This window comes from Zootermopsis nevadensis, unplaced genomic scaffold (assembly GCF_977971745.1).
Source record: "Zootermopsis nevadensis isolate Lab colony 2312 unplaced genomic scaffold, Znev_1.0 Znev_ptg000016l, whole genome shotgun sequence".
NCBI classification, from domain to species: domain Eukaryota; kingdom Metazoa; phylum Arthropoda; class Insecta; order Blattodea; family Termopsidae; genus Zootermopsis; species Zootermopsis nevadensis.
The window spans coordinates 393,971-415,955 of record NW_028259148.1 but is presented as its reverse complement, the minus strand read 5'-3'; the positions used below and the strand labels follow the sequence as shown (position 1 = coordinate 415,955).

The 21,985-nt window shown below is 37.3% G+C and overlaps 4 protein-coding genes across 14 annotated transcripts; 2 read left to right on the top strand and 2 right to left on the bottom strand.

Annotated features, from left to right (window-relative positions):
- Nucleotides 1-7,842, top strand: LOC110828561 (gametocyte-specific factor 1 homolog). 2 transcript variants are annotated; one of them, XM_022061387.2, is made up of 3 exons: nt 1-197; nt 708-1,100; nt 1,998-7,842. In XM_022061387.2, exons 2-3 carry the CDS (start codon nt 715-717, stop codon nt 2,341-2,343), a joined length of 732 nt encoding a protein of 243 aa, XP_021917079.1. In that variant the 5' UTR covers nt 1-197; nt 708-714; the 3' UTR covers nt 2,344-7,842. The 2 variants fall into 2 exon arrangements, with proteins under 2 accessions (XP_021917079.1, XP_021917070.1); XM_022061378.2 differs by having other exon boundaries at nt 15-173.
- Nucleotides 2,798-9,224, bottom strand: Pdxk (pyridoxal kinase). 2 transcript variants are annotated; one of them, XM_022061371.2, is made up of 7 exons: nt 9,097-9,224; nt 8,764-8,863; nt 7,307-7,450; nt 5,974-6,094; nt 4,900-5,048; nt 4,236-4,424; nt 2,798-3,467 (listed from the first exon to the last, which is right to left on the bottom strand). In XM_022061371.2, exons 1-7 carry the CDS (start codon nt 9,214-9,216, stop codon nt 3,358-3,360), a joined length of 933 nt encoding a protein of 310 aa, XP_021917063.1. In that variant the 5' UTR covers nt 9,217-9,224; the 3' UTR covers nt 2,798-3,357. The 2 variants fall into 2 exon arrangements, with proteins under 2 accessions (XP_021917063.1, XP_087205432.1); XM_087349306.1 differs by lacking the exons at nt 8,764-8,863; nt 9,097-9,224 and adding an exon at nt 8,708-8,730.
- Nucleotides 8,389-18,034, top strand: LOC110828507 (protein arginine N-methyltransferase 9). 7 transcript variants are annotated; one of them, XM_022061286.2, is made up of 11 exons: nt 8,389-8,409; nt 9,540-9,716; nt 10,176-10,302; nt 12,761-13,003; nt 13,121-13,288; nt 13,630-13,879; nt 14,097-14,245; nt 14,658-15,513; nt 16,070-16,374; nt 17,028-17,178; nt 17,609-18,034. In XM_022061286.2, the coding sequence occupies exons 2-11, from the start codon at nt 9,551-9,553 to the stop codon at nt 17,963-17,965; spliced, it is 2,772 nt and encodes a 923-aa protein (XP_021916978.2). In that variant the 5' UTR covers nt 8,389-8,409; nt 9,540-9,550; the 3' UTR covers nt 17,966-18,034. The 7 variants fall into 7 exon arrangements, with proteins under 7 accessions (XP_021916978.2, XP_087205413.1, XP_087205417.1 ...); XM_087349287.1 differs by lacking the exon at nt 8,389-8,409 and adding an exon at nt 8,771-8,896; XM_087349286.1 differs by lacking the exon at nt 8,389-8,409 and adding an exon at nt 8,789-8,896 and having other exon boundaries at nt 9,545-9,716.
- Nucleotides 18,035-18,233: 199 nt separating this feature from the next.
- Nucleotides 18,234-21,966, bottom strand: LOC110828572 (uncharacterized). 3 transcript variants are annotated; one of them, XM_022061396.2, is made up of 5 exons: nt 20,992-21,388; nt 20,244-20,365; nt 19,600-19,724; nt 18,689-18,765; nt 18,234-18,517 (listed from the first exon to the last, which is right to left on the bottom strand). In XM_022061396.2, exons 1-5 carry the CDS (start codon nt 21,179-21,181, stop codon nt 18,375-18,377), a joined length of 657 nt encoding a protein of 218 aa, XP_021917088.1. In that variant the 5' UTR covers nt 21,182-21,388; the 3' UTR covers nt 18,234-18,374. The 3 variants fall into 3 exon arrangements, with proteins under 3 accessions (XP_021917088.1, XP_087205434.1, XP_087205433.1); XM_087349308.1 differs by lacking the exon at nt 20,992-21,388 and adding an exon at nt 21,438-21,966 and having other exon boundaries at nt 18,234-18,765; XM_087349307.1 differs by having other exon boundaries at nt 18,234-18,765; nt 20,992-21,396.
- Between the last annotated feature and the right edge of the window lie 19 nt (nt 21,967-21,985).

The following is a 21,985-nucleotide window of genomic DNA, read 5'->3' as shown; positions in this document are numbered from 1 at the left end:
TTTCTGAGTTTGTAGTGAACTATTGTTCCTGCAGTTAGCAGAGCTGTTAATGAAACGACAAAAGTAAGCACTTAGCCCACGTTTAAACTCTGTGAACCATGGCACTGAAAGATTGTGTCATGGTCAGTTTATGATCTGTGGATGTAGGATTCCTTGTTCATCGCTTTCACAAGGTTTGGAAATATTTTTTTAAAAAGGTGAAGTTACTATAAGTATAATGAGTAGGATAGATATTGTATGCTTTTAAATAGCATAGATGTATTAATACTGATAACTAAACAATGCATGCAAGCCGGGAGTGCACAGTAGTAAATTCAACATGTTCGAATGCCAACGCCACCACAACCTCAAAAGACGTCATAAACAAACGATTAAATTTCACTGCAGTGAAAACTGATAATTGTATCATAATTGTGTGAAACGATTGCCAATTAGAATGTTTAGGAATTCTCAGTGCGTAGACTGTCAGTATATACATAACTTTCACGACAACGGACTTGTCGTAGTTGCGTGAATGTTTTACTTACAGCGGAGTTAACGAGTCTTATGAAATTCGACTTTCATATTACCGTTAACAGCACTTGTTATAAAATTTGCGTGGCCACAGAAACATGTTGATTATTTAAATTAGTATGTCATAACTATGTGTTTTATAGGAAGACGAATTTGTAGATCATTGGCTGAAATGAATGTTTTTAATTTTGTAGGTCAAAAATGCAGGGAAAAGATCCTGAGATACAGTGCCCATACAATAAGAGCCATGTTATTCGTACATCAAGAATGCAGGTACATCTTATTAAATGCAAGCGAAATTACCCATTGGCAGAAAAAATGGTTTGTCCATTCAATGCTGTACATCATGTTGACAAACCAGATTATCAGTACCATGTTAGTACATGTCCAGACCGAAGGGTCATAGAAGGGCATAAATATGAAGTTCAAGAGTCTGTGCATGGTGATCTCCAACTGGCCCCATACAATGAACCAGAACTTCCTATACCTGAAGAAAACTGGGATGCTGAAACTCAAGCTACAACATATGATCCATCAGAACGTATTGAAGCAGCACCTATAGTACGGATGCTTAATGGAGCGACAAAGTAAGTGCATAACTTGTATGAAATGACATGTTATACGTCCTTTGGTTGAGTCCTAAGAAGGATCTATGGAATGTAAATAAACTACTCTAGTAGAATTAATTACCCAACCTAGGAAACTGCAAGTCGTTAGATAATGAGGTTCCGTAATTGTATTTGTTAATGGTGACAAGACATGGTTGCTGAAAATAGCTAGTAGATTGTGAAGACCAAAATGGTGTGCTAGATGAGGGTTTCTGTTGACTGGGAGATTTTGCAGTGTGGGATTCAGTCCTGGCTAATGTGGAACCTGGTGGTGGATGTATTTTTTGCACACCTCCTTAGAGAGTCTGTACACTCATGGCTATGCTGATGAGGCCTTGTTGATAAGTGGAACATTCCCAAGTACTGTCTGAAAACTCTGCTCTTACCAAGAGGAAGAAAGTTGTAAGGTTCATAGAATTTGTTCTACTAAATAGGGTGATATGTTCCACTGAGTCAGTGATGTATCTGGGGCATTATCCTGGATGCTAAGTTAAATTGGAGGGAGGATATAAAACATGATTAGTAAAGCTAGCCGTCCTTTTTCTTATGTCATCTTACCCTTTTAAACTGAAAGTTGTGCATTGGCTTCATACAGGCACAGTAAGGCATTAGCTTGAGTGCACGGCAATTGCGTGGTAGCCGAGAGCTGGTCTGGCTATGGTCAGGGTTGGATTGGTCGCCTGCAGAGGCTGGCCTGTATGCCACTGGGTCTGTGAGAACAGCTGTGAATTGGCTGCTCTCGGCTTTACTGCTTTTCTAGGAACTCTGGAAGAAAACTTTTCCTCATTTGAAGTTGTATTTATTGATATACTCAGGTCTTCTTTTTTGGGTTGACCATTTTTATTTTTGTGTCTACTGTGAGTGTGACATCTGCAGGTCTGAGAGGAAAGCCTTCCGCCTGAGAGAAAGGCTGCGCTTGCAGCGTTTAAAGGATGGAGATACACATGATGATGCTTCAGCTCCTGGTGGCTCTCAGTCTGGACCTTCAGTTACTGAAGATGTCATGCAACCATTACGCCTGCCACGTAAGACTTCAGAAGCACTGCGACTGTTGAATCCGAACATGGGTCTGGGACGTGGAATAAATCCAAACAGGACTGAGGAAGTGGCTCCAGGAGGGAGATCTCTTGCGGAGGGATCCAGCCTAGAGTTGGGACAAGGTCCATCGACTGACATTGAAATTCCCATTCCCAATGGAATTGGAAGAGGAAGGCCTCTTTGAAATTTCAAGTAATGGTGTTTTTTTAGGTTGTAGACAGTTTTAAATACTTAAAAATGCTGGTTTACTTGTTTCTGTCGTACAGTGGATGGTTAAGGACTGTTTAACTCAAATACATAAAAGTACTCATTTACTTCTCTGAAGGATTTAATGAAATTACGGTAAGGTAGGTGACTCAGAATATTTCTGTTGTGGAAAGCCATAAGCTGATACGTACACTTTTTCTAGTTTTTTTTTTTAAATAAGGGTTTAAACGTACTTCTAGTGGTGTCCTCTGCCATGCTAAATGTGACATGTGCAAATCAAAACATTATAAAGCCACACTAACAGTGAAATTTTTAACTCGATAGCTGGAAAACATTATTTTACATTAGCTGCGTAACTTTTAAGATGTTTTTCTGTGAAACTGTACTTCGCTTATATCAGCTTATGGCTTTCCACTACAGATTTTCAAAAATTTAGTTTATTAGTTATTTTTATTTTGCTGTGAAATGACCTGTTACCATTTTGTCAGTCATTTATTTTTTGTAGTATACGACAGCTTGTTTTAGAAATTTAACTTCAACCTTTCTTTTGTCTTGTGTGATTTCGTTGTCAGTGTTATATGCAGTGAACAGATTCACTCCCCTTTGTCATGCCACATTTAGACGGCCATGCTTTTAGGGCATTCTCAAAACGCATTGGCTCGTACGCTATTTGATTTTTAGCATGTCTGTGGCCATCAATAAGTGGACTTCTCTGTATATTTCTACAGTTCCGCATGCATCTCTAACCCTCGTCCCCAATTCATATCCGTGACACCCAGTAGTATAATAATTTCCCCAAACAGAACATTCAGTGTTACATCTATTAATATATGTGATATTACATAAGTCCTATTATTTGGTCCGTACTAATATTTTAACATGATGGAATGATCTGATTAATATGTTGGAAGACTCCAGTTGGTGTGAGCAAACCTTCATTGCAAGCTCGGTTGGCCTGTAGATGTAGGTTCGCTGTCAACCATTAAAGCTTTTAGCACACTTTTGCTTCTATGACAGTCTGTGGGTTCTCAATGTCAGCCTTACTCTGGATGAGTTGCAGTTCCATAAGCGCAAAACCAGGGTCACCAGATTCACTTCTTTCTGTGCGAGGCAAAAGAAAAGAGATTCCTTTAGGCAGAAAACATTTGTCTTACGCCTGGCAACAATTCCCATTTTTCTTGATGACGTCCAGTCTTCACTCCAGAAATAATATGCGTGTCACTGAACTCCACATATTTCCATGAAACTTAGTCACTGTGCTGCATTTTTTTTAAAATATAATTTACAGTCTTCAACTAATATTGTGGCCATGCAAACTGTGAGGTTGGAATAAAACTATTTCCATTCGGTGTAAAGGTTGCCTGCACACAATGATGCAAAAGTATATAAGACACTTGGAGGTGAAGCTGAACGCTGCAACCAGGGTAAGAGTCCTCAGTACCCATTGGGTAGAAGGCTGCATAGGCCACAGAACCAATCTTTGTGTGCTAAAGATAGGAACAACCTGCCTCTGCTCTGGCCTATAGTCAGTCCTTTCATTGATGCTGATACTAGTTCACCGTTCGGTGTGCAATACAGAAATTTTTTGTAATGATAGGTCTAAAGAAACATCTGACCATTATTAATATGGCAAACAGCATGGTAAATATTTATTATATAGATTTACTTCAGTAATAAATTATAAACAATTATGCCCAGGTAATGAGTGAATGGATATAGGGTCTGGCTTGAATTAATTTTTGGTCAGGACAAAGTCCCATGGCTGGCAATTGTAAAATTGAAACAATATTTGGGTTTTATAAAAAAGTGGGGTCTAAATTACTGACTTTTTGGACTTTATCCGTCCTCTGGTACTCTAAAAAAACGTACCTTTGGCGTAATGGAGAGTTCTTTCGAGAACGGTTTGAAGGGTGGCTATCACTTTTTCAAGTGATAGTTTCAGTTGGTTGTTGGTATGCCACATCCACGCAAGCAACAAGGCGGCAAACAGATCGCCCGTTCCGGTGAATGTACCCGGTAGCTTCGGAATACGGATGGTGAGTTCTGTCCTCTTGTCACCTGCTCAGCAGTTTAAGAATACTTTTATGTTGGAGTGCTGGCTAAAGAATGCGGAAAGGAGAATCTAGGACATTTTTTGGATCCTACAACAACAGAATGTCAAATACTTAACAAATATTTCAGCTACATCTGGTATTTCAACTGCTGAAATTTAAAGTTTGTAAATTGTGTTCCTCCTTGAGAAGACATTTCTTGGATGCAAAATCTTGTATAATCACCTGTGAGACCAAAATAGAAAACTGGTCTAATGGTGGTTAGTATGAGTCATCACCCTGATGATGTAAGCATCAAGCACCTTTCAAACGCCATTAAACTTTTACTAGACTACATGGTGCTACAACCCAGATGACAGCTATCTTCAGCTGCAGACTAAACCATCTCTAGAATTATTACTTTGTTCAAACCATTTTCTTGGCTGGGAAAACAAACGGTATTTTTTCTATGACACACGTACAAAACAATTATGAAAATTTACCACTTCTGCTGCTTGCCAATGCCAGAAGATTTTGATCATCACCCAAGTCTGTAGATGAAAGCACTATAGTACGACAACCTTTCTTGTGGAAATGTTCGACAGCTGCCCATGCGTCATCAGCTGATTTAATCTCCTTCCCAGATAACAATCTGAAACAACAGTTCTTGAATTTAAACTTTGTATCACTGTGTTAAAGGGAGCCTTGGAGGTATAGAGAGGGAGTGAAGGTATAGGTCCATGTATTCTTGATCTCTTTAGTGGTAAATATCATGATGCCCTGGCCACTTCATCCCCAGAGGACAATGCCCCTGAATCCCGGTGTTCCAGCGTGCAGCCAGTAACTTCACTCGCTAAACTGTCGTGGCATGCGTAACATTTCTCAAACTGTGCTAGCCACCTAAGCAATAAATTGCTATTCAGCTTTGAGGATTACTGTGTGCATTACGTATTTCGTTTCAAGGGGACAACAAAGTACAGTACTTACACCAGCTTGACGTGTGATTGGTAGATTGTAGTATGAGTGTTTGAACTGGATTTGTGCTGCTCGGGACCAGTGTCACGATTGTGAACACATTAATTAGTCTTCAGATTCTAAAAGGCATAGAATTTCTTGACCAACTGTGCAACTATCAGCATCTCAAGAAAAACACTCGTCTGTGGAGTTTGTGGATTCAATGTTGCTTTATGAAAGTCCACCACAATTAATAATCATATGAAATTAAAACAATACTACTGATGATATAAAATCTCCCTAGTTCAGACCTCGTAAATCATAACATTGCTTTATTCGGTCTATTCTAGTTCTCCGTCAAACATTATTTTTCTCCCAAAGGTGTTTTAATTGTGAATAATGGCCTGTAATAGAACTTCAGGCCTTGGATATTCAAGGTACATTTAAGGTTATGTGCTCTACTGCAGTGTTTCAATAAATAATATAATTTGTCTTGCTAAACCAATACTCAACAAATCTGGAATTCACATCTCTACATATAATAAGGATTAGTGATATAATAGTAACATTCACAGACTGTGGACATTATTAAAATAATTCTGTGTCACTACCATTGTACTTACTCAGCTTCAAACTGATTAGGTGTAATGATATCTGCCAGAGGCAGAATAGTGTCCTTGTATATTTCCAGCAGTTCCTTTGGCACATACATCTTGCCATTGTCTCCCATTACAGGATCACACACTATAGAGAAATTGGTAACTTGTATCCACTTTTACATACATAAAGATATTATTATTATTAAGTTATTAAAAGCACTTTGCCATTAGTATTGTGGAGTTTGAGGTTCGAAAGGATTGGACAGTTTTAATGCCACTAGTAGATATGTTTAAAACATTTAAATTACAATTAATATTTTGGAGCATTTGAATGTGTTCTTGTATATGGTTACCAATGTTCCAGAGTATTGTATCACTTTCATGATCAGGATTGAAGTAAGAAATTGAAGAAGTTTGTAGTCATTTCAGCCTTGAAGATGGAAGTGATAAGTTCTTTTGAAACATTATCTTTGCCATTTTCCATTTCTTCCCTGCAGATGTCATCATCAGCAGAAATATGTCTAAGCTGAGGGACTAGCCTCTTAGTGACAATGTACGTTGGAAGTAGAATAGTCTCTGATTCTTGTGCGTATCCGTACACTGACAATCCAGAAAGCAAGAGCACTTAATTTTGATTTTAAAAACATTCAGGAACAGGGCGTCAAGATATTGCTGTCTGGAATGAAGTGTAGAACAATTCAGTCCAGCAGATATGTAAGTAAAGTTAATATTGGTTTTATTACAAATAATTTTAATCAACTGTTCCAGACTTAAGGTTCATTTCATTATCCAAACCAATTTTGCATAGATCTAAGAATTAAAAAAGATGTTAAGATACCAGCTGCACTACTGTTAACCTTTCTTAAATACTGGGATGACAGCATTGTGTTTCTGTGAGGAAGGTCTCAGATGTCAAAACACTCCTTACTTACCTACATAGTTTTAAGAAGTTTACAGCCTTGCTGGCTTCAGCCACATAAAGAGGAACTATTGATAAAAAGTCTGACATGACAGTCACACAAGATTTGTTAAAGATTTAAAATTACTGGAAAAAGCATCAACAGTATTTTTCAGTTCTATAACAGACTGGTTTTACTGCTAACAAATTAACCACTTCACCGTGTCTTTTTGAGACACTTTTATATTTTATAGATAATTTATTTTTAAACATGTTATTACTTATAGGATCTTTTGTATTTTCATGGCAGGCTAAAGAGCACAGTTCAGCTTGTGTTTATTGAAACCACAGTACTCTTAAGCCCCAATTTAATATAAAGCCTTGACCTTGCGAACCATGGAACATAACCTGTGTTCCTGACAAGTGACTGCAATTAGTGACACACAAATACATTCTTACCATACACAAGATCTGGATTGACCTGGCGCAGCTGTTTTACCACTTGCACAATATATTTCAGGAAGCCTGTTGATCCTATGTAGCCTGTTAGTAGATGTGTGTAATAGTCCAATCCGTTGTGACGTAATCCATCCATAAGGCCTTCTATATCATGGAATAAAATATAACTGGGTTATCTAAACAAAATATTTAGTCCTAAAATAATTTGTATCGTCATGCAATGCACTGCAGTGTAAAGGGCATATGTGGAAAAATAAGCAGATGAAATCCTGTACATTTAACTAGATCTGTGGATGTAAAAATTAACTGTAATTTGATACTGTCAACTTATACAACAAATACCACAAAGTGTACCAAACTCTTTCTGTGCGAAAAATTATTTACACAGTACTTCATCATTGTAACAGAAATGGAAAATTCATATCTATCGATACCACAGTACTGAATAATATGGAGCAAGACCAAACTTATGTCTGCAAAAACACCTGTAAATAATGTGATTACTGAAATAAATATTTTAAATTATTTTATATTTACTTAAATGTATTTGGATCACTTAAATGTCTAACAGTGGTAAATTGTATATATATCATGGTTATGAATGAGCAAATTACCAATTTTTAAGCATAACCTTTCACAAGCCCCAAGCTTTAGTTATGGTGGATTTTTGGATAATTTTATGTGGCGTTCAAGAATGTGAACTGGGGAAAAAACAATTTATTAACTTACATTAAAGTTTGACAAAACAAACTTCATGAAATATACTAACAACAAAAGTTGCATTAATCTAAACATATAGTATAATAATAAAACAATTGAAGAAGTAGAATGAACTAAATTTCTAGCCATAAAAATTTACAAAAACTTAAATTGGAAAACACATTCTGAATATATCATTCCTAAACTAAATTCAGGATGTTTTGCTATGAGGACATAGTACCAATCATGAAAATATAAATTTAAAATAAGTCTACTTGGTTTACCTCCATTTCATTATGTCATATGGAATAATAATTTGGGGAAATTCAACATACAAAAGTATTTTTTGTCCAAAAGAAATTCATTAGAACAATGGCAGGCATTGAGAGGAGAGGCCCTTGTAGGTAATTATTAAAGACGTTTAATATTCTATGAAGGATCATTTGAATGTAAAATTCATTCTATTACTTGAGATCAAAAAGATAATGCCTATTTAATCTGTTGTATGGGTTAGCTGCCAAGGTTGCTAGCAGTGTGTACAATGACATACAGGAACATGTGATTTTGAAGGAAAAAGCTGGGACGAATTTCTGTTAATAAACAAAAATATACAAATAAATTTGCATAACAGAAGTACCACATTTTATTATGGGCATATGGGACACTTTATTTAATAATAGATTATGATACAACAATTTTTACCCATCACGTCATGTGTGAAAATTTGTTTCCTGTTACGTACGATCTTTTGGTCTTACCCAGTTCTTTCTCATTCAGAACCTGACCCTTCCAGTACCCGTAACCAGTGTGATTGGAGAACTGGACGGAGTTTATTGTATCAACTTCAAACCCCAATACCTGGAATATTTCACAAGGAAACTTATTAGAATGGTATTATCAGGCATTTTAATGTCTTTATAGATGTATACAAATATATGTGCAAACTTTCATGTAACATTTAATATTTTACGTTCAATCACATAACCTTGCTTTTTACACGATCTTATCGTGTGTACTTAAAAGTGGACCCTTAAATTTAAAGTAAACAGAATTTTGTATCCCAGATGCTTTCATTATAATATAATGTTCACCTGTAGTGGAAATGTTGCACTTTTATTACCAACATATCCTGAAACTACATGACTCTGAATTGACAAAACTCTCTGCCTCTTCTCTGCCATTTTTTTGGTACTATTAAAATTGCGAACCATACGTCTGGTGCGACATTACTAAACCGGTATTAACTGATAAGATAATAGGGAAGTAGCTGTTATGATACAAGCGCTCATAACAATTTACAAATGTGACAAATTCTGTGTGCATATAAATATGGCAGCTTAGGTCATAATAGGTAATTACCCGAAGAGAATAGAATTTATTTACATTCCATAAATGCTTAATAAGTCCAAGCCAAGGATGTAGAACATGACATAGTGCAAATACAATACTTGTTTATAATAATCATTAGTTAAAATAGTTTCATTATTGATGTAAGGATTACGTGTAATGAGTATAACCTATTCTCTGTTTCAAGTTAAGAAGATAATGAAACCTGAGGCATGCCTGGAAGTAGCTAAAAGTTCTCGGAAACAGGCAGAGGCGTACTTGCAAAAGGGTAATGCAGGTCGTGCATTTGCACATTTCCTGGTGGCCCTCAAACTGTGCCCATGTTGGAAAGTAGAATTGACCCATCATTTTACATCAACACTGTGTAAGAACTTGCACCATTACTACCTAGGAAACTGTACAGTCATGTGGCAGGCTGTCCAGAACCACCCATTCTTAAAAAGAAAGTGTTAATGGTCATGTATGATGATTCTGTTGCCATCCTAATGAAGATCATGTCCTTCAGCCTCTGTCGCATGGTAACCAGTAAATGTTACAAATAGTTTGCAAATGTGATTGAAGTCAATATTGCTGTGTGGTTTTGGAAATCAATGGAAGCAGCTGTGCAGATGTGAGGAAGAGGGAAATGAAAGTGTGGCCATGTAAATATAGCAACATGTGTGTGTGTGTGTATATATATATATATATATATAAATTACGCATTGAGTGGGGGGACACAAGGTTGTGTTAAAAATTCTGGATCATGGAAATGTAATGTTATAGGAAACATGATGAATTCTGACAATAGAATTTAATTTAATTTCTTGCTTTCTCTTTTAATTAGGTTCGTGGGGAGAAAAATTAGAGGGGCAGCAGCGGTATAAAGATCTCTTCAGTTGCTATGAGCAAGCTTTGGAAGTCTTACCAGACAGTGAGGAACTGCTGAACAATCTTGGAGCTCATCTCTACAGGTTAGGGTAGATCAGCTGATTGCTAGGCAGGATGCAGCACCATTCTTAACCTCTTTCAGGTAGTTAGGTTAGGTTAGGTTAATACGTGACCTTAGACAGTTAGTTTGAAAACTCTTTGCTGTGTAGTTTCACTATTTGCTTAGTGTACCATGACTGAGTTTAATTTTATAGCATGGGAAAACATACTCAAGTGTCACTTTCATACACAGAGAAAATGTAGAATACGGCCATGCGCGATGTTTAACTTGATCATAAATTTGGAAGCTGTAAACAGTGGGCTGAAACCAGGTTTTCTGTGGGATGTTAAAACGGTGACAATGGAACACCCACAGTTATTAAATCTGGTGACTGACTTGAAAAATAACAAGCTCTTGCATTCTGGTATATATCTTGTATGTATTGGGGATGAACTTATTGTAACAAACCTGAGACGTGTTTATGATAGTTGTTCTTCAAACTCGAACGACTGTTTCGTTAATGTTAGCCCACAGTTGGATGCCCCATGTATAGTGCAAGAGTATACAGATGTGGCAGGTAATATACATTGTATGTTAGAAGACGTGAGTAAACTCATTGCAGAATTTCTTGGCATAGAAACTGATAGCAACAAACCAAATGAGTCAGCTGATGAAAGTAATTCAGTAGCCGTGAAGTATAACCTGGTTTCAGGACCATGTAGCAACTCAAGTTGCAAGAGGAAACACAAAAAGAATGTCAATTTTACTGATGTTTCAAAGATAGGGATAGACGATTTATGTCTTGCTGATAAAGACGACAGAGGCCAAAGGTTAAATGTGGAATGTCTGAAGGAGCTTGGTACTTCAGTTACGGAAACAGGCGTCAGTGAAACGTTCGTTGATCTAGCGCAACACTTGAAGGGTGAAAACAAAAGACATTTCATTCTTAAGATTGATCAAAATTGGTGTGTCCCTACATTATTAGGTGTCTTTCTTGGTTATCCTATTGTATATTGGTTTAAACCAATGTCAATGGGGAATGATGGTGAAACCTGCCTCTCCTTTGTGCCTCTCACTGTTTTCAAAATTAATGTAGAAATATGTGGTGGATATCAAAATCAGAACAAGTGCGATAATTTGTATTCATTTAGCATACCAAGTGATGCTCTCCCACACCTTGAACACAAGGTTCGACAGTGGTTTAAGGATTTGATGGACATTACAAAGTCACAGACTGGACACTTCAAGAATATCAGATTAACGAAGGAATTTGTTGTGTTGCCATCAGTGGTTTTATAGTTATTATCATCTTGTCTTCACTTCATACAAAATGAAAATTACATTTTACTGAGCAAGAGAAATGCAGTAAAGTGTCGTAAAATTAACACGTTAAACTGTATAATAATATGTATGCATTCATATATTTTTATGTTGTCCCTTTGTTTCCTTTTTTGCAAAAATAAACATTTAATATGAATTTGGGTGGTACTGTACTCAGATCCTGGTTAGGGACAGATTTCTCTTGGATTTCCTCAGTCTTTCTATGTCATGGTAACACCTTAAAACTGAAAATGACTGCTCGTTCCAGCTCTTTTCCTGATTCATCATTTTTCAGTGCTATATCCCATTTCATTAACATAACCTCTGTAGTTGCTATAGTACCATAAATAATTTGAATAAACAAACAAATAAAACAGTACTTCTCACCATCAAATGTTTTGTGAAAAATTGTCAAATTATGTACAAGTGTTTGCTCCATTATTGTTACAGACGAGCTTTCCATGCTGTTTCGTGGTTTTAATGCATGTGACCTCATTATGTGGGCATTTGCAGCTGTAACAAAAGTTCTGTGATGTGTCCCAGAAGTTATCTCTATGACAAAAATATTAAATTCTGAATCTCTTACGCTGTTGCGTGCATTTTGGTATATACTCTGGTATCAATAGCACATAGATGCCTTATGTAATGGTGATTCACATTTTTCCCTTCATGCATTAATAATAGATTGAATACAATTTATGAGATCATGTCGCCCAGAGTGTGGTTGTTGACAACTATTTGGCTGACTGTTGGTAACTATACATATACTTTAACTGTGATAAATGTTGCTGCATTTTATCATTCTACGCAATATATGTGACAAAAAGTTGCACTGTTACATAGGATTGCAGGTGAAAGAGGCTACTAGCAGTCACATAAAATAGCTCTTCGTAGAGATGCAGAAGAATATCAATGCTACTACTACAAAATTATCACTTGCTAGTCATTATTTATGTTGGTACCATTGTCACTGATGGCTGTGATCAAGATCACGTAGAAAAGTCTTCGCTGTTTAAAGACAGGGACGTTGCCACACAGTCAGTTTGTCTCTAGGCATAGTGCTGGTAAAAATTATTTAAACATACAAGATGCCATACTTATCGTCCTCTTCCTGTCTGTAGTGTTGGCAGTGCCACAGTGCTGCACTATGGGCAATATGGTTTTGTTTAAATGGTTTACAGGTGGGGACATGTGACAGAAGCATGTAGTTATTTTCAACAAGCTATAAAATGCAATCCTGGGTTCCTCCCCGCAAGACGTAACTTGCAGGGGTCGTACAATCTGTTGGTGGAACGATGGCACTTTCGTATGCTAAATGATAGCGTTCGGAATGACGCGTACCGGGCGGCGATCACCAGAAGGGTTCTCCAGCAGGGGCCTGGTTCATCTGTGTTGGACATTGGGACAGGCACAGGCGTGCTTAGGTCAGTCATTGATTTCAAGTTCACTCTTCAACAAGGTGGTAAGGTGTATACTGAATTGGAATACAGTTAATTTCTTAAACATGTTCTTTGTGATTTTGTTTGTTAACGTGACTGCAGTTTATTTGCTGCTGAAGCTGGAGCTGGACAAGTGTTTGCTTGTGATTGTTCCTCCACAATGATTCAGATTGCTTCTGATGTGATGCGTGCCAATGGAGCTTCTGGAAAAGTGAACCTGATCAACAAACTTTCCACGGATATAATCATTCCAACAGACATGCCTGCAAGGTGCTTTTTCTTTTCTAATTATATCTGGGAGTGCATACCAAGTTTTCTTTAGGGAAGGGGCAGTGGGTTTCAGCTAAAGCTGTTTAACACTTACTTTCTCAGTTGATTCTGCTAAGCTAACCATTGGACATATCTAATAATTTTACTTCTGTCTTCATAATTTATTTTTTTGGTGGAATATGTTTCTTGTGCGCGCGTGCGTGTGTAATTTAAATGTATTTGAGGATACCATTCTTACCTGTGCACACTGAATTTTATAACATTACACCACATGACTGTGAAATATTTCTAGAAGCGTTCGAAAACCTTTCCCCTTAAAGGCGTGCATTTTATTTTTCCAGAGTATCACTTGTGGTGACAGAAACGGTGGATTCAGGTTTATTAGGTGAAGGTATATTGCAGTCTCTTATCCATGCTTGGGACCTTCTGCTGTTACCTGCAGGATGTGGAGACCAAGAAGCAAATGCAGGGAGGGTGGTACCCGAAGCAGCCGGTGTGTGGATAGTGCCTATAGAATGCCTCCACATTGCAAGGAAAAATTGGCTCCTGAAGCCAGAAACAACACAGGAGGATTTCTTTAACCACTTACAGGTAATGTAGTATCTTTGTTTGTTTGTTTTTATTTGAAAGATTTAGAGTTTGAAATGCTTATACAACTTAGCAAACTTAAAATTTTGGTTTTTTGTAAAGTGAAAATGTACCAGAATGAAAGTTTGTGATAAAATATATTATATTTTGTATGTTGAGTATGTAGTTTTAGTAAACATTTAGCTGTGCTATGAGATTACATGCGATAATTTGATTTCAGGTACAGACGGACACATTTTCAAGAGATCCTGAAGTCCAGAAAGTACACAGTAACAGAACAGAGCTTGATCTAAGCAAGCTGGAGCTAACAGCTAGGCGTGATGAGCCATATGACACTGAAGACTTAAATACAGTTCCTGATGGCTACAGGTAATGTCCACGTTTTATTATTCCGTCATTATCACATGTATGAAGGATGCTATATTGATTTATAGTCACTGCTTGTTATCTGCTTAGGTTAGGTTACTGCCATTAGGTATTCAGAGTTTTACTTTCAGAATGTTTTCAAAACTAAAGTGACAGAAAATGCAGTTTGTTAAAATCAAGGTGTTAATAACTTATGATATTGATGTGACTGTTTGTCCATTCACTAAAAAATCTTTCCCAAGTAAATGTCAAAAAAATACTTTAATGTGTTCCCATACTCTTCAGGGATAAATTGATTTGAAGTTATCAGCTGTTCTCTAAATATGAGAATAACAGTGGCTCATGAATCTAGAAACTTCTCATAGGGCAGCCAAAAACATAAGCCAGTCATCAGGTTTACTTGATTTCTGTGCAGTTTTCTTGCATCACCATGCCATGCTGTGCACTTCAAGTTCAGTGACTGCCAGGAGATGGTCGAGTGGTTGCGTGGACAGAAGCACGTAGAACACTGCATCACGTGCACCCAGCCCGGCCGCGTTGATGCAGTAGCGATGTGGTTTGATCTACATCTTGATGATGTTACCACCATCTCTTCTGCTCCTGATGATGGCAGTGATAGAGATGGAGTTCATAGAGCAAATTGCTGGGACCAAGCCATATTCCCTGTTCGGTCTCCTATCCATGTTACTTCGGGTCAGAAATTGAACATAAGTATTACATGCCGTGGTGGAAAAGTTTCTGTTGATGTCCACGATCAACATAAAAATGAAGTCGCACAAGCAATGAGCAAGTTACAGGATGCATTTTCTTGCGGTAAAATATTTGTAGTGCAAGACGATTCTCATCCTTCAAGAGAATTTCATAATGATGATCAGAAGAGTTCAGAAAATGACAGTAACACTGCGGATTCTGATCCCGAGTACTCCGGAAACTTGTCCTTAAATATTGCAGCAAACTGGAAAAAGGGAACTTCACATATTGACTGCACTGCTCATGAAGAAGAAAAAGTTATAGTATTAAAAGATATGCACAGAAAGTATGAAATGATATTGAAAGAGGCTGAGTTTAATGCATCGGACAATTCCAATGTTTTGAGAAGTGTCGAGCACTCAAAGAAAATTCTGCACAAAATACCAGATCCTGATGTTTGTTGTGGTATAACGAGGAGATTGGGCTGCAGTGGTGTAGCATCTGAAGAAGTTGTACGGTTTCTCAACAATAAACAGTGGCAGGAATCATTGCAGAAGACTGCTGTACTCCTGTGCCAACAGGTAAAGGCTTTGCCTATTTAAAAGTATCAGTTCACACAGCAAGGTTTCTTTTGCTTTCCTCTTATTTTTTGGTGTATTTTTCCATATGGTCATGGGGTTCTGCTAGTGACGACAGTCTTCACACTCCTCTTTAATGTAAAAGCATGTTAGCGCTATATTTATACAGTTTTGAGCTGCGCTACTAATAGCTACTACCTAGTCTATCTAGCTCTGTAACCATGGAGAATCAGATGCAATGACATTTCTTAATGACGACGAGTGAGATCCTGAAGTACTGACATGAAGTCACTGGACACTCTGTATGCCACTATAATATAAATAGACGTACTGTGTGCTCGTAGCTGCAGTAGTAAATCAGTTTGACTAACACACAAACTAATAAAACTTGCACGTCACAGTGGTATGTGATTATTAGACTTGCATTACGCTATTTACATATTTCCTATGAAATGAACCTATTTGTTAAATTTGAAAAACATTGTATTTCAATGTACAAAATGCCAGTGGACCCTGCTGCCCTTTATGTTTTCAAAACAGGCACATTTCTCTTTTGCAGCGCAGTAATATACGTATCTCAGCAGTATTAGATCTCTCTCCATTTCCTGTACTTGGTTTGCATGTCCTTACGAGCTGTGCAGCAAGTCTGATGTGTGTCGTGAGTTCGTTGGAAGATGAGCTAGCTATAAAGAAGGTTGCAGAGTTGAGTGGTATCAGTATGACGCAGTTACAGTGTGTAACGGAGAAACAGCTCCTGGACGTACTGGACAGTGGCAAAGTTTTCTTCGATGTAATTGTGGCACACTTGGTCGACCCCTCTGGGGAACTGAAGGAGACAGCTTTCAACATGATACCAGCACTCAGGTATGAATGCATCCAGCTCTCCTGTATTAATGTTTTGCTAATGCAATGTTTAGAAGCTGTAACACCCCAATCAGTGACATGACTGGATGACTGAGACTCATGTCCTGGTAGTGACATTGGGATTTTTCAATTTTATATCCCAGAATTCCATCGTTGAGTTATTCAGGGACATACACTATGTAATGTTTCCATCATAAACAAAGCAGGTTTATTATTATTAAATATGCAGTTATAATGTTATCTTAAATCATGATTGTTAAATGGGGTGACATGTTTCAAATCATATGACCATCCTCAGGCTGCTGTAAAGTATAATTTAAATAACTTGAAGACTGACATATCTTTCATCTCTCAACAACCAGGCCCAAATGTTCTTTGAAAATGGTAAAAAAAAACTCCCAACAGGATGAAATATATTTGAGGTCTGTCCCCATTTGATTCCAGTGAGCAGTGTTTCTGCATGGTCTTGTATCCCAAACATTCTCAGCAGACAGAATATCAAATGGACTTAATTGATAATTTATTTTATTTCTTAACTGTGCTGTCCTATGTGCATATAATATTTGGTGGTGTGTGGATGATGTCGGGATAGAACGTAGAAAAATTGTGACAGTTCTGTATTAACGTGTTATCATACAACTGCAATGTTCCAGCTCATCTCTGGCAGAAGGTGGTATTATCTTACCACAGCATATCTCTGTGATTGGTCAACTGTTGGAGTCGGATTGGCTGGTTCAGGTGTCGCGCGTTCAAAACTTGCGCACTTGTGGTTATGACATAGCTCGTTTTATCAACGAATACCAGGTGATTGTTGTTAGCTGCCTTCTCTAATTAGATTATCATGATACAATTTCCATTTGAATTTGTTCTGGAAAGTGGGGTTTACTGCTTTTTGATGACTGGCATTAAAGTACAAGGAGTTCTAAGAGATGAATCCCCTTACATCTTTCCTTCTAGAATTATAGGATGCTTTTGCTTACTTTGAGGATTCCAGGGAAACCATAAAAACTGCCCAGGATTTGACCCTAGGAAACATTTGGGAACGTTGCATGTAAAAAAACAAGCAGTGATCTTTTCATTAATATTCTGTTGATTTCAATGTTATGTTTTCTAGTACTGTAGTAATAAAACTATAGTTTACATTACAATGAATATGGCAGGTATAAAACAAATTACATTTCCCTTGTCGCCAAAAAGTTATGCTGATGTCTGTGTATTTCCCCTTCCCTTGCAGGTAACACAACATCTAGACCTCAACTTGTCCACCCTCACCACAACTATTCTGAGCAAGCCTATTGAATTGCTGCATCTCAGCCTGGAAAGATGCTGTTACCAGACCACGCAAATAACGAGTACAGCGGCGACACATTCAGGAATGATGAATGCCGTGGCGTATTGGTACAGCATCTGTTTTCACGAGGACACTCCTGCCGTTTGTACAACTAATCCAGATTCTCATGTGAACCAGGCAGCCATTTTGCTTCAGCCGTCTGTGTCTGTATGTGATGGGCAAATTGTCAAGTTCTTACTCAGGTTTCATTACGGACTCATTCAGGTGGAACCCCTGCATGGAGATGAAGACAGTAGTTAAGACTATATGACTGCCCATATTTACAGATAAATATATTTACAAGTCTTTGAGCTTGTCTTCAATCTGTTATCCTCCGTTGTCAAAACTCATTCTGTAACACAGCAAAGGCCACAGATCAGTTTCATAACAGGACCACGTTTAACAAAACATGTTTGATGGCAAGATGATGACTTACGTACTTCTCGCTTTCTCCGAAATATATTTTAATGCAGACGATGAAAAGACATTTGGTACTAGGAATTATAGTAAAAGAACCAACATTGTGTAATTACTGAAAAATATAAATTATATTTCATGTAGCAAAACCTGTTACAGTATCTAAGGATAACATGTGAGGAGGTCAAATGTGTAAAGCAGATGTTAAATATAAACACAGGCAGACCGTGAAGTACCCGGTAATACCCGGGGGCTAGGGTAGTGGTTCCTGCCCGTTAATATCCGACCACACTGCGTGAGCAGCTCTCTGAATTTCATCCCACACAAGTTGAACACTAGCCTCTCCTGCTGGGTAGTGAAAGTAGTTGCAGTAATTGTTGACAAAATTAAAAACACCTGAGATTAAAGTTAAGGATGCATAATAATTCTTATCTTTCTGACAAAATTTTCCACTATCAATGGTTAATATCCGTTTCTTTTGTAATCTACTGTTATATAATTGCATTGCAAGGCCTCCAAGTATTAATACCAGTAATATCAGTGTACACATTTGCCATTCAAGGATACTGCCAGTATAGTCAGATGGTGGTGCAGTGTAGTCCCACTTCAGTCCTGTAAGATTTTTGTAAAGCCTCAGCAAATCACTGAAAAAACAGAAATCAAATTATTATGCCATCAGTGTGATTTTTTTGCTAAATGGTATAAATGTGAATCCCATTTAATGCTCCTCAGTTTAAGGTTTTGCCTCATTCAACACCCAGTTTCAGTATTTCCAAGCGAGTAATCTCAGTGTTACATTTCAAACATTTAAGATTAAGGTTTTCCTCAGTTTAGTGTTCAAAGTAATTTCTCAACAAAGAAACCTTAAGTGGAGATCATGCTGTGTACTGTCAGTGACAGCTGTGATGATGGAGACAATTCTTACAGGCTTCATAACACTAGGAACTCACATTTGACTAAAAATGTGTTGCCCATTCACAAACGTGTATGGAGTTTTTCGCATTGATGTCAACAGTGTGAAGAATCCATCCGCCACAAGATTGGTGGAAATTTGTATATGAAAATGGTTTCATATTTATAACATGTACCTCACACTTTTCTACAGGTCCGTTGTAACTCAAGGGCATATGCAAATGACCCACAAAAGGAAAGGAAGGTTGTCAAATGTCTTTGTCTTCTCAATGGACGTGACAGCATAAGCTCAGTACCACTGATAACGGTGATAATAACTGAGGGGTACGTTATTTTAAAAAAGATTATGTGTATGTATTTGTTCAAGTGAAACGTTACGTAGATATCACTCGTGTATTACTGCCAACCTTCTTCTCACAAACCATAACTAAAGCAGGTGCTTCCACCTTTTGTGACGTGTTCGTTTTGAACCAATCGTTATTCAGATACAATGATCATGTGTTTTAAAAATGAAAATATTATAATAGAGAGGTTAGATTAAAGAATAGTGGACCCAAACAACACACCGATTCCTCTCGAGTATAGCTGCGTCTTCTTTGCTGGGTGTTGTTCCCTCATACAAATGATCTACATCTTCCTTTAAACTCTGTACAGCTGCACAGGTGTCATGAAGTTCTTTCCTTAGGGTTTCCTGTAACGTAGAATACAATGATTATATTATTGGTCCTGGACAGAGCTCCATTATCATCGGTGCAACCATTTTGATATGACTCACATTAAGGTCAAATTTTGTATACTGAAAGCCAAAATTAAGCCTGAAGCACACAAGGAATGCAAACAGCCAAATTTAAAACTGGATATTTATTGACACCCGTCTCTCAACACACCATGGAGGTACTTGGGAGGGGGAAATTTAATAGTCAATTCCTATCTGCAGTTTACCAGCAGGAAAAGACCCTCTGTATAGAAGGCTCTGTGGGCTGCACACAGGCTAGTAGAAAGATCCTTTGTACTTGCAGGGGATTAAGCCCTGACCATCCAGTCCATGGTCAAACAGGTAAATAAACTTAGACCAGAAGAAAAAGTCCTGATGGCATTTTTCCATGACAAATAGGCTAATCTGATAAAGTTAAGAAATGTGGTAGCTCTAGTTTCACAATCCCTGGTATCAAATCAGATATTGTAACAAAACTAACAAATTAATGCTTACTTCATTCTCCTTTAACCTTGCACATTCTTCTTTTCTTCGTGAATCGTGTTCCTCATTTTCAAATTTCTTCATCTGCAGTTTACTGAGGCGTTTCTTTATTTCAGTTACATTGCTTTCAAGCTCTGAAATGTGATAAGCAGACATTTGGGCATGGACCTTAAAGAAACCTTTCTGATAAATTATGCAGTACATATCGCAGTGAATATAAAAAGTTCACATTACTGGTGCTAAATGGCAAAATGTTCTGTACAAGAACCCAAATAGTAATTTCCAGTTATGTTCTTCATTTTAATGGCATCAAGTAGAATATTTTAAGTGGAATAAATTCTGTGTAATGTTATTGAAATTCAGCAAGTACTTATGATGAAAATTTTAAAATTACAAATAGACATGGTGTAGAGACTTGCGAACCAAAGTGAGGGATACAGTAGCAAGGAAGGGTGACAAGGTTTGAGGATACTGATTTATGCAAGGGATTAGAAAGGAATATGGGTGAGGGGGGTTGGAGAGATGATAAATTTAAAAAAAAGAAGTGAGGGATTGTCTTGAAATATGCTAACAATGCAATGACAAAGTTTAATACATAATTCTTGGAAATCTTCGTCACAAGAATCTGTAGGTTGATATTATATGTATTAAACAGAGTTCTGTGACAAGTTTGACGGGTGTGTGCTAAAAAGGTTCAAGTACATATACATGATTACTATACTTAAACTAATCTCAAAGAATTTTGTAAACGTGACATAACCTTTAAATTCATTCTCTTTCAGCTCTTGAATATCTTGCTCCCTATCATACCCGCTAACCAAAAACTCAATTTCAGCATCATTGTCTTGGTTCTGTAAATTTAAAACTTCGAGCGTTTTGACAAGGTCCTTAAATTCGTCCTGCCTTCTTTCACCTCCCATTACCACACCTGTTTTCCACACTTCTTCCATTTCGTTACTTATGAAACTAAATTGTTTCAAATAGGCACGATATTACGTTTCGTGTTGCAGTAACTGTATTCTGATAACTTCCGCGAAAAGAATTTCCTCCAGAAGCATTTAGCACATCTGTGTCGATGATCACCTTTTCTTAACAAACGTTGAGAACATTTTTCAAACATTAACCGCCTTTATTGCTTCAACGTGGTTAACTGATCAACAGAAAATAGTCCTACATTTCGTCTGTATCAAAATATTTGCTGCATACCTAATTGTGTTTGAATCATAAACATTGAAATTATTTCCTAGGTGATCTGTGCCTACAGTTACAAATCACTACATTCCTTTCAGAATCAGACTTCCCACACATAAAGAATGCGCTACGAATATCCGTTTAGTGCTGGGTTTATAAACTGCTGTTGGTATCATTAAACCGATAGTCCAAAGTTGATGAAGTAGAAGACACAAAGTCCAAACAAATGTTGCACACATTAGGAAGAATGAGTGAATTTTACTTCACAGAAGCAGTGACAAACCATGATTACAACGCCACAAATTTCGATTCAAAATAAGTTACAACTTGGTTAAGTTATCTGTAATGACCTGTTCATAGCATGCAGAAAGGCAATATGATTTTAAATGGTCTTGTGAGTAGCATTGTGTTCTACTTTGACTGTGTGCGATGCAATAACCTAAATGATTTATGTATTGCGAAAAATTATATGTGAGTTTTACAACAATGCTTGTGATTTGCATAAACTGCCGGAAGAAATCGAGAACACTTAATGATTATATGGGGGAAATTTAATATGCATA

What these genes read in the sequence shown, in the direction of transcription:
- LOC110828507 (XM_087349286.1), top strand. An exon ending in TCATTTTACATCAACACTGT is followed by an intron (nt 9,717 to 10,175) that starts GTAAGAACTTGC and finishes TCTTTTAATTAG; the next exon opens with GTTCGTGGGGAGAAAAATTA. An exon ending in CTTGGAGCTCATCTCTACAG is followed by an intron (nt 10,303 to 12,760) that starts GTTAGGGTAGAT and finishes AATGGTTTACAG; the next exon opens with GTGGGGACATGTGACAGAAG.
- Pdxk (XM_022061371.2), bottom strand. Translation starts at nt 9,216, where the DNA reads ATGGTTCGCAATTTTAATAGTACCAAAAAAATGGCAGAGAAGAGGCAG. An exon ending in TCTGAATGAGAAAGAACTGG is followed by an intron (nt 7,451 to 8,763) that starts GTAAGACCAAAA and finishes TCCATGATATAG; the next exon opens with AAGGCCTTATGGATGGATTA. An exon ending in ATTGGCAAGCAGCAGAAGTG is followed by an intron (nt 4,425 to 4,899) that starts GTAAATTTTCAT and finishes ACTGCTGAGCAG; the next exon opens with GTGACAAGAGGACAGAACTC.
- LOC110828561 (XM_022061387.2), top strand. Translation starts at nt 715, where the DNA reads ATGCAGGGAAAAGATCCTGAGATACAGTGCCCATACAATAAGAGCCAT. An exon ending in ATGCTTAATGGAGCGACAAA is followed by an intron (nt 1,101 to 1,997) that starts GTAAGTGCATAA and finishes TGACATCTGCAG; the next exon opens with GTCTGAGAGGAAAGCCTTCC.
- LOC110828572 (XM_087349307.1), bottom strand. Translation starts at nt 21,181, where the DNA reads ATGGAAGAAGTGTGGAAAACAGGTGTGGTAATGGGAGGTGAAAGAAGG. An exon ending in GAAAGAGAATGAATTTAAAG is followed by an intron (nt 20,366 to 20,991) that starts GTTATGTCACGT and finishes ATCACATTTCAG; the next exon opens with AGCTTGAAAGCAATGTAACT. An exon ending in GCTATACTCGAGAGGAATCG is followed by an intron (nt 18,766 to 19,599) that starts GTGTGTTGTTTG and finishes CTGTTTTTTCAG; the next exon opens with TGATTTGCTGAGGCTTTACA.